This window comes from Condylura cristata, unplaced genomic scaffold, assembly GCF_000260355.1.
Source record: "Condylura cristata isolate star-nosed mole 26May11 unplaced genomic scaffold, ConCri1.0 scaffold00025, whole genome shotgun sequence".
In the NCBI taxonomy this organism is placed as follows: Eukaryota; Metazoa; Chordata; class Mammalia; order Eulipotyphla; family Talpidae; genus Condylura; species Condylura cristata.
Window position 1 is genome coordinate 26,511,707 of NW_004567126.1, and position 11,252 is coordinate 26,522,958.

Below are 11,252 nucleotides of genomic sequence, written 5' to 3' on the forward strand. Positions count from 1 at the left end.
TGGTGCTGGTGTCACTCATGAGACAATGAATACAAAAGAAGAAACTTTCCAAATAGGGGATTGGGGCTGAGGCAGAATTATCTGTGAGGGGTGAGCGACATACTCCCAATGGTTCATGAGGGATCTGTACCTCTACTGAAAATTATTTTTGCTTGTGCTTAGAGTGGGAAATGGGAAAGGGAGAGGTAGTGAGAGGGCAACAAATCCATGATAAAATCAGCTGTTTCACTCCGAGGTCCTCATTTCTTTCACTATCAAGAATCTGACATGTATTTGTACCCAAAAAGAGGTTTCTTTGTATTTGGCTCTTACTCAAGGCGCAGGTTCTGGGTGGGGATCTGAGGTGTCTGCTGAACAAAGCACTTGCAGATCTACAGTCAGCAAGGGCTCACCAAGACCTGGTCTTAGGTCAGGACTTCTGTAGGTTTTAGTCGAGGCTAGCAAAGCTGTTTAAGATAGATGTTTCCTTTAAGAAGGCTAACTTATCCAGAAAAATTCACTGCTTAGCAATTGGCCAACTATTTTAATGTTAAGAAACTTTCTTTGAGAGTGCTCTCATATCACTAGACACAGTGAAAGCATTAATATTTTATTTTATAGGAACCTTGTTTATTACAGATCATCTCAATTCAAAAATACTTTCTCAGGTCTGGTCCATCACCAGACTGTCTCTTCAGAGATGTTAAATACATTAAAAGTGTAAGCAATCTGGTCTAACAGTACCGAGAAATGTCTGCATGGTGAGCAAGACAGAATTTATAACTATGAAACAAGATCTTCAAAACCTGCCAGTAAAACAGAGGAAGAACGTCTGAAGATAAGATGTGGGAACTTGTGTGCGGAGCTAACAAAGCACATGGCAGAAAGCGAGCCCGGGAAACGTCCGGATCCACCCCACCCTGAGTCTCTCTGAGAGGCACGAGTGCCCTGTACTGGCTCAGAGAACCACCGCTTCCGGGTGCAGAGTGCGTTTAGGCTTAGTCTCCGGTTACCTAAGTGCCCCGACATCACTGTTTCTTCAGTTTCTGGTCCACACATAATCCCGAGCATAAGTTTTAAGAAGTGTAGGAAGTATTTAGCTTTGACTTCTGAGCAGATGCAACACCAGCTCTTCATCCTCGGCTAAAGACAGGCCTGTATCCAGAGGCTCTACGGTGCCCCACTTGGTCTTCTTTCTAGTACGACTTGTGTGTCCCACGTCTTCCATGTCACTGTTGTGCCTTTTTCTCATTCCCTGCTTCTTCTTGGTATCACTGGTGGGAACAAATCCAATGATTTATTTACAAATAATTAAACTGTTATGAAATCAATACTTAAAATAGGACAAAACTACCAACAACAATGGCTGGCAACATTTTTATTCAAGAAGGGAAGAAACTGCAACAAACAGGCTGCCTGGGAGTTAGCAAGCACCTTCCATTAATAGACGGAGGAGACAGGTATGCTGTGTGCTTGCTCCGTGTGCACACACCACCTCATCCCACCCACGTACCCATGCAGGGGCTACGGCCACAGTGCCCCCAACTCAGGGCATCGAGGAGCCCACAGGCCAGCTCCAGAGTGCTCTAACCTCTGCCTGTCCTGCCACTTCTAACCATCCCCTCAGTAAAACTGGCTCCTTAGTAAGTAGCAGCCCATGAACTAGTTGAAACCAGGAGGCCAGGGACAGAACCCACTATCTGTTGCACTGGGTTGTGACACAGATTATGAGTAAAATAGATGCTGAAAAGTTCAATTGCTGCCCTCACTTAAAATCTGTATGCATGAAACATATAAAGTATCAGTAAAACAAACATCATCACAGGACTCTGCATGCACCTAAGGCACAGACCTTAGGTTTGTTTCTGAAGGTGGCTCTTCTGAAGAGAAAGCCAAACATCCACAAAGCCGTTAAAGACAGCATTTTGTTCAAAGGACCCAATGACTGCGTCAAGATGCAAGATTCAAAGGAAACCCACCCACAGCAATGCCACAGCAGCCACTTCTTCCTCAGGGTCTGGCAGTGTCCTCTGGCTTCACACCAGGCATGTCCGTTACTTTGGTGAAAACCCCTGGAGGGAGGATCACTAGCCTCATCTACCATCAGGTTGTGAGAAGTGAAATGACTGGACCCAGATCACACACACGGGATTCAAACCCAGACCAGGATGATTCAGCTACCAGTCAAGCCAGTGAAGCATTCTTCACTGACATGCTTCAGTCAACAACTGGATGACAGCAGCAAAAAGAGTCACTGTGGAAAGAGCACTGGATTCAACAATCAGACTTGGCTGAGGAACTTTTATCTCTAAGCTTCCGTTTCCTTCTCTGTAAAGATGGAACTTCTGTCATTTATTTAACAGAAAGAGCTCTATGAATGAAATTATACAAATTTAGTTTTCTGTCTATAAATGATCCCCTTTAAAATAAATTTTTACATCGACATATAAGCAAAATAAATAACATCACAGAAATACTACATTATATTCCAAATGCGGGCACCTCCCAGAGAAGAGCAAACTGCTCAAGTTCCCGCAGACCCTACTCCTGGTTAATAAGAGAAGCAGGTGTCACCAGGCTGTGCCTGAGCAGCACGTGCCTCAGGATGGCCTCAAGCAGCCTGACAATCTCTACTCACGCTCCAGGAATGCCAGTGCTTGGCACGGTGGCAATCTCTCCCAGCACTGAAGGAAAGACAAAGTAGACAATACTGCGACGTTATTCAGAGCCACAAATAACTGAATTTTAAGAGTGCCTGGAGAGATGAACATGAAAGTTCCAGAGGAAAAGGATCTTGAAAAAGTACTGAGTCCTAACCTGTTTATGAATATGGCTGGTCCTGGTCAATTCCACTGGGCCTAGAGTGCCATGATTTAATCTGTACAAGATAATAGTGATTTCTGTCCTGCCAATACTTCAAGAACATCTCAGAGTAGTTCATCAGAAACATCCTAATTAGTGGGCTTGACTAATGTGTCCTTTGTTAACATGTTCCCACATTATATTGCCTCCAGGAAATAACTTTTCAGATAACAAGAGAGATGAGAAATTTAGGGAGCCTCAATTTAGAATTGCCTCAATTAGCAGCCTGGCTCCAATTGTAGAAAGGTATCTTACTCTATCTTCCATAGCAAATAGTGTAGTTCTTATAACATACTATTAAAAAATAGTATATAGTCTATAGATAGATCACACAAAATAGGACTAACATAATGAATTTATAACACAATTAGTAAGTAGCAAATAAAATTTGATCTCTTCAGAAAAGGCCTCATCCAAGCAGGTGGCACTAGACAGCAACATCTGCAACCTGGCAGAATGAGATGTCCTTCCCAGAGACACATGGCTTCCATCCCATGGCCAACAGTGCCTTTGTAGGGGCATGTGGGAACACCATAAGCCAGATGACCAGGGAAGAGTCTCTTCCAACCAGGCACTGGGTAATGTAATTGGCACACAGACCCAGTTCTAGAGCCTTTAGCTGTGGGAGAAGAATGTCTTACCCACAAACAAAAAGAGCAATTCCAGTAATCCAGATTTCCAGTGGTGAAGCTCCAGCGTGTCGATGGTGCAGAAAAAAGCCAGTGCAAAATAAAGCATGGCAAAAGTCATACAACCACTTTTGACTTTGCTATCATCTGCCTTCTCCCAAGGTGGCATAACTCGGGACCAAGAAAAAGATCAGAGTTTGTGAGGCAGTGTGCAACTTCCCCAGCTATGTGTAACAAGACCTGTCCCTTTCATCCCACTCATAGCTAAGTTGTGAACTGACTGACTAAAAGGTAGGAAGAGACTGGGACAGTGGTTGGTAGGGCTTTCAGAGAGTGTTAAGAGGAGTGAGTCTATTAACTGCATCATGGATCCCATCAAGAAGCTTCCCTATAAGCCACTGGGGATGCCTCACATGGCTATCTCCAGACAGTCAAGGGGGTCCCCAGGGCCGACTGTGGTCAGCTTTCTTTATTTGTTCTGGACAGCAGTGGTGAAAATATGTTTTTAGTAGATGGCTAGAGCACAACCTGAATCTGTGGCTCAGTAAGGACCCAAAACTTCATCTATTGTGCCACCCTTGGGAAAGCAAAGGGAGGTGGCCAGCATTTGGCCTATGTGTAAAGACTGTAGAAGGCATATATACTTTCTGCCTTAAGAGGAAGCGAGACGCACGGAAAAGATGTATCCATAAATCTGGGAAAGCCTCTGAATGTCTAATAGGGCTGACAGGAGGCATTTCTCTCCCAGATGACAAAAGCTGGAGGAAGTGGCCGCTACTACAAATTTGCTGACAGTAACACAAAACTTCAAGGAAGATGAAGATATCAAGGAAACAGGAGGCCACCAAAGGATCACAATAATCTTCTAGTAGTCACCTCCAAAGACATGAAGATATTCAATTTAACATACTAAGAATCCAAAATAATTATCTTACAGCTCAATAAGGTACAAGAAAATAAAAAAGTCAGCAAAATCAGGAAAGCATATGCAAGCATAATAAGAAAAATTAAAAAATAAATCTGAAGATAATACAATGAATGAAACATGTGAAAAAGGATAAGAACAAAATGGAACTTCCTGAAGAAAGAATCCATAAATTAGAAAACAGGAATTCTGAATTTATCCACTAAGAGAACAAAGGAAAAAGAATGAAAAAGGATGAAGAAAGTCTACATCAACTATGACAGATATGAGAAAGAAATAACTTCCAAATTACTGGATTCCCAGAAGAGAGGAAGGAGGCATTAAGCTTATTTATAGAAATCATATCTGAGACCTTCCCAAATCTGGCAACAGATTTATATATCCAAGTTCATGGAGTTGTTAGGTCTCCACAAACACAGCTCTGTCAAAAAATCAAAGACAAAAAAAGAATCTTAAAAGCAGCAAGAAAGGAATCTTGTAACCTACCAGGGAAATCTCATAAACAAACAGTGGATTTCTCAGTAGAAATTTTACAGGCAAAGAATGAATGGAATGATATACTCCAACAGTTGGGGTGGTGGTGGTGGTGGTGTATGTGTGTGGACTTTGTCAACCAAGAATACTCTACAGAGCAAAGTTATCCTTCAGAAATGGAGAGATAAAGGCTATTCCAGACAGACAAAAGCTGAATCGATCACTATCACACTAGCATTTTAAAGAATCCTAGAAGGAATTCAAGTTGAAATGAAAGGATGTGAATTAGTACATGAAAATAACAGATACAGTGGTACAGATAAGTACATAGTTGAATTCAGAATAAGCTCACCCAATAACATGGTGGAGCATTCACCACTTAACACTAATATAAAGGTTAAGGGCAAGAGTGTTAATCGTTCTTATTCCATCTAGGTAATGTTCACAGGGAGCTTACTAGATCCAATTAAGAACTAGAAGTGTAGTAATTCAGAGCTGCCAATCTTTCAATAATCCAAATAATAGAGATTTTTAATAAAGAGATGTTTTAAAGAACAAGTCATACTACAAAACACAAAGGAAAACTATCAGATTGTAGTCTATAATCTGGACCAACAATAATAGGACAATTCTACTCGGTGACTTAGGTTTTGGTGAAAATGGCTCCATAAAAACTATCAAATATTTGAGCCAACTTACTCATTGCTAATAATTAAAGAAAAAAAGGATGTAACATTGGAAGGTGAATTAAAATTTTATATGTTAATATTAATCACTGAGATTTTTAAGTGGAATGTGATTTTCCTATTTTATCAATATTCTGACCCCACACTTCAAATTCTTCAAAATCAGGCTGCTTTTTTCTGCTTTCCTGCTTTCAACATTTGAATTTCTTCAGGCGCTTGCAATTACCTAGCCACCCAGACTTAGAGGGTTAGTGTTAGTTTAGCAGGGGGACACCTGGCACTCACTCACACTTGAGGGGCAGCCTGTCTCCTGGCACTCCGCACACGTGGCCCCCGCTCACAAGATCACACACATGGCTGCTCCCACCAGCCTCTCTGTGAATATGGTCCTTCCCTGGCCTCAGGACCCACTTTCAACTCCTCCTCTTCCCTCAAGTCCCTACAACTCTAATTGTTTATTAGTGATTTGCACCTAGCATGGTTATTTTCTAATAATGATTGCCCCCTCCCCCTTATGTTAACTCACCATTAGAATGTGAAGTCCTGGGTATGGGAAGGCAAATTACTATAATCACTGAGCATGATTTGAAAGTACCTTTCAAAAATCTTTCAAGTATGCATGCCCAGCAAATTCTCTTCTGGGAATTTAGCCCAAGGAAATTAGGCATGTGTATAAAAATTTCATTTCAAGGATATTCAAGGAAGAGCTATTTGTAATTTCAAAACTTGGAAACTCAAGACATCCAGTCATAAGGGATTAATTTGTTAAACAGTTTATAAAATTAGAAATGAGACACTATGCAGGTATTAAAACACTGCAGGAATTCACTGACACTGTAAACAGTCATAAAACTGATATAGAATCAGAATCTTTGCTTTAAAAAGGCTGCATGTATGTTTGCACAGTAAAAGGATTTTTTTTTAATGTTCTTTTTGTGGTGTGTGTGTATATCCTGATTTTTTTCTGCAATAACTTTATAAAAAGGAAACTTAAAGGGAAAAGTAGTTCTGGGCAGCTAGCTATTTCCATTATTCTTCATAATTCCACACAGTTCAGAAGCATAGAGAGTTAGTGTGCTCATAAGTTTCCACTTAAATGCTTGGATCCATGAAATATGGTGAAATAAAGAGACTTCAAAGATCAAGACAAATAGGTCATAGGTTATGGTCACTATTGAAAAATTATTGCAACTGTGTATCACAGACTAAGTTCTGTTATTTCTTGGCTTCTGACTAGAATAGCACTAACTGAGCTTTATAAACACTAGACACTTGGTTTGACTAGAAATTATGTCTTTGTTAGGACTGAAAACAAAAGTTCTCTGCCATGCTGAAAAGGGTCAAGACTCAAGACCTATATTCCATGGAGTCCATGCAGAAATTTTTGCATTTCAAATAGCTTTCAGTGCTACATATTAAGCTTCTAAGAAAGCCAGAAGTAATGGTTTCTGTTACCCACTAGCCCCCAGGAAAAAACGAGGAAAAACTTAAAAATCAGTCTTTTGAAATCAAGGTTCTTACTGAAATATCACATATTAAATTTTAACGTTTCCCATATAACATCCCTCTCATTTCTGCCAATCCTACAATATGGCAGAAATATGTAAGACTGCTTACAGGGGGGCTTTTTTGGTGAAGTCCACCTCGGCTCTTACAGCTTTTCATAAAGATTTCGGGGACTGCCTTCGAGTATTCCCTAGTATTGTCCTGGAGGATGCTCATGATGGCACAGGCCTGCCTCTGTAACCCACAGCCCCTATTCTCTAGCCTACTTTTCATTCTCTGAATATGCAGTAGGTTCTCAATTTCTTCTATCTCCATTGGAATCCCTACCCCTCTTCTTTTTCCAATAATTCTCTAAATTCCTACCCTCATCCAAAACCAGATCAAGTCACCACTTGCTCAGATTCCACCCTATCTGACTCTGTTTTATGCCTAGTTTATGCCTTTCCTGTGGTGCTTTGTCCTGAATGATAAATGATAGTAAGTGGGGCTCCCTTCCTTGTGTCTAGTAAGTTGTTAGCTTTCTGATATCTAGCTTTCTGTCTTCTTCATCTTTAAAGAAAACCAAAATAAAGAAGTCATTCAATAAACATCCAATCATCCTTGGTGGTGATGTCTGAAGTCCTAAGACTGCCGCTACTACCATGAAGAAGGCGATGTTTCAGTGGATGCTGCTCTAATTTGACGTCCAATAGAGTCGGAGCAAAGGGCATACTCAGGGAGAGCCCCGGAGGGCTCAGTCCAGTCTGTGAGGCAGGGGCTCTTATCTGCTGCCATCCTCAAGTACCTGGTGTCTGAAGTTTGGCCTTCCATTCATTTGAATGGCACTACGGCTAATCTCAACAACTCATTTCCAAACACCTGCCTTCTGCTGAGTGAATGCTCGGTCTGTGCAAAGGCAGACTGCTACACTTCCCACACCTCTGCATGGGATGCAATGGGCAATCATTTTAATTTCAAGTACTTAAAAGCTGACTACAACTTCTCTAGTTGATCTTCTCAGTTTCCTCTTCCTTTGTCCATTATTCAAATGTTGATGATTATAGCTTCCATCAGTGGCTCTTCTACTATTTTATTTTTACATAATAATTCTGAGTATTCTCATGTAGTTCAATATTTCAAAAAATCCACATAATGCTAGTGACTTTAAAAATAGTCAACTTTAGCCCAGAGTTCTTTCCTGGCTAGAATGAATGGCATTTCAGCGAGCTCCTGGATACTCTACCTACATTTTTCAAGGCGCCTCAAACCCAACATGCCCCTACTATTATGTTTTCCCCAAATCTGTTCTTTCATCTATTATTTCCCTTCTGAGTGAACTTCCTGCCTCCACTGAAAGGCAAGGCATCATCCTTGAGCAACCTTCTACTTCACAGTGACCGACCCTTCCTACCAGTATCTCTCCCAGGGCCTCTGTACTACCCTAATTTAGGTCTTGTCATTAGTTCTCCTTTACCTGACTCAGCTCTGAGCAACCATCTCATCTGGGCTGAGCCCTCCCAGGCGACTCGGCACCAAACACAGCTGAAGTGCTGTGTTGGGACTGTGCACTTATCCGTTCCCCATATTTTCAACCACACTGCTGTGGTACTCAGGGGCTCCATAAACATTTAAGTGGCTAGTAAATCCTGGACTAAGCCTTTATTTAAATGAAGTCTGCCATCACTGGTCTTGTCTCAGAGGAGAACCCTCGCCCTTGAGAGGTTGAGAAGACAACTCCTCAAAGGGCAGCAGCTCTGTTCAAAAAGAAGGGCTCTGCTAATTTGTAATTGGTGGGGCAGGCGCTCACCCAGTACAATACTGAAATTAAAAAAAAAAAAAACCACCATTTGTGTCTTCTGTGCTTTAATAAAAACATCTTTATAATATAAATATTCTTACAGAATGGCTAAAATCTGAAACTCTGAAAACATAAAATAATGACAAGGATGTCGCAACAGTAACTTTCATTCACTGATGGGAGAATGCAAAATACAACAGCCTCTTCCAACGGTACTTTGAGTTTCTTTTAAAACTAAAAACATTCTTACCATGTCACCCACTAACCTTTCTTCTTGGTATTTACCAAAAGAAAGTTGAAAACTCACTTTCACCTGCACAAAAATATTTCTAGCAGTTTTATTTGTAACTATCATGAATAGAAACAAACCAAGATGTCTTTCATTAGATGAATGGATAAAAAATGAATCATCAGAGCTTGCTGAGACAAGGAGGAACTTTTTTTTTAAATTTATTTATTTATTCATACCGAACTGGGGTACAGGCCAGAGTTGCAGGGACAGTGAGAGGATTCACCAGCGACAGACTGGGGGGCAGAACAGGCAGATCGACGAAGTACACTGCTGAAGGGAGCAGCGGGCAGGGTCAGGAGAGGTCTGCCGCGCCATGGGGTCACCTCCGGGGCAGGCGGGGATCGAACTCATGCGGAAGTGGCTTTTGACTCTTAGTGATGCGCTTTAACCCGCTGCGCCACCAGGGAGGGCCAGAACTTTTTTTTTTTTTAAAGATTTATTTATTTATTCATACAGAGGTGTACAAAGGGTACAGGCCAGAGGTGCAGGGGCGGTGAGAGGACTCACCAGGACAGAATGGGGAGCAGAATAGGCAGATGGACAAAGTACACTGCTGAGGGGAACAGTGGGCGGATCAGGAGAGGTCTGCTGTGCCATGTGGGTGACCTCTGGCCCCGGGATCAAACTCCACTGGAAGTGGCTGTGCTCGCTTGCAGTGCTGAGTCCTAACCCGTTGCATCACGAGGGAGAGCCCAACAAGGAGGAACTTTGACAACACATTACTAAGTGAAAAAAGCCTATTGGAAAAGGTTGCAAAGTTTATGCATCCTAGAGGAAGCAAACCTAGGCCACATGGTCCAGCGACCACTGCTTGCCAGTGGGGAGGTGAAGAAAGGGAGAGGGGAAGAGGGAGAGAAGTAGCAACAAAAGTCGAGCACAGGAGATTTTTAGAGCAGCAAAATTCTTCCATGATACTAAAATGGTAGATACAGGACATCAAATATCTGTCAAAACGCAAAGAATGCACAACATAAAGAAAGAGACTTACTGTAAATTACAGGCTCTGGGTGGTAACAATTGTCAAGTTAGCGGTGAACAGGAGGCTCAGTCATGGTCATACAGCATATTTTAAATAAGTGACATGGGAATTAACTCCAATAAAAAAAGATCAGCAACCTGAAAACTGCATCCCTGCTGCAGGGAGGCTGCCATCAGAACTGAGAGCCCAGGCTTCAATAAAGCCCACAGTCCCATCTCCTAGGCCTGTGGAGGAGGCACCACAGAACCTGTCATCTTTTCTCCTGGTGTGCGCTCCACAGAAACAGCAGAGCGCAGGGAGCAACAGACTGCCAGGGACACTTGGACAAGCAATTCCAATAATTAAGTTATAAAATGGAGAGTGAAACTATCAGGGATTCTGAAGCTTGACACTGGAAAGAGACCCTGGCAGCCAGAGAGTGTCAGGATGCTGTGCAAGCGCCTGAATTTGGCAGTAGCGTGTACCGGGTGCAGCCTCCATGTGCCCCTGGTGTGCGCCACTTGTGACAGGCCTGCATCAGTGTACAGGGGCTGCGGGAGAAAGCACAGCCCTTCATACCAGGGTGTCTGCAGCTTTTCCACTTTCCTTCTTCTCTCTCCTCACAAGGAAAGACATGAGGCAGGACTGTGGACAGAACTAGCTACAAGCAAGCTGAGGACTGAGGTGAGGACAAGAGGACAAGACCATTCCCTGACACAGATACAGGGAGTTCAGCCCCTGTGCACTCAGTGTTGGCCCCTTGATTTACAGGACTCTCCTTCTTGCACTCACATCAATGCAAGTTGTTTGAACTTCTTCCTGAAGAAATTTCAGCTAATCATAAGTGAACTTGGGACCAGTAAGAAAATTCTCAGAAACCTTCACACTTAGCTTAAGTACTGGCATTCCAGCATCTGAATATATTGTGCTGGAGACTCTTACACTTCTCATAAATTTTCATTTACAAGGCCGAGGCAACAGTCCTAGTGAAGATTAATTACTGCAGCACCTTCCATAAAGCATGCCCTGCTTCCTTTTGGCAGTGAGAGCTACCGTGCAGACATGGGAGTGAAAAGGTCCCACATCCTTAATGTCTCTTTTCTAGCTGTCTGGTGCTTAAACACACACACACACACACACACACACACACACACACACACACAC

General features: G+C 42.3%; 1 protein-coding gene across 1 annotated transcript in view; it reads right to left on the reverse strand.

Moving 5' to 3' along the window:
- Window positions 1-592: 592 nt before the first annotated feature.
- The window catches only part of DDX10 (DEAD (Asp-Glu-Ala-Asp) box polypeptide 10), a 200,785-nt gene continuing 190,125 nt past the window's right edge, over window positions 593-11,252 (reverse strand). The window contains exon 18 of the mRNA XM_004689285.2: window positions 593-1,253. Within this exon, the coding sequence (XP_004689342.1) occupies window positions 1,076-1,253 (178 nt within the window). The 3' untranslated portion in view covers window positions 593-1,075. The remainder of the gene's footprint in view (window positions 1,254-11,252) is intronic.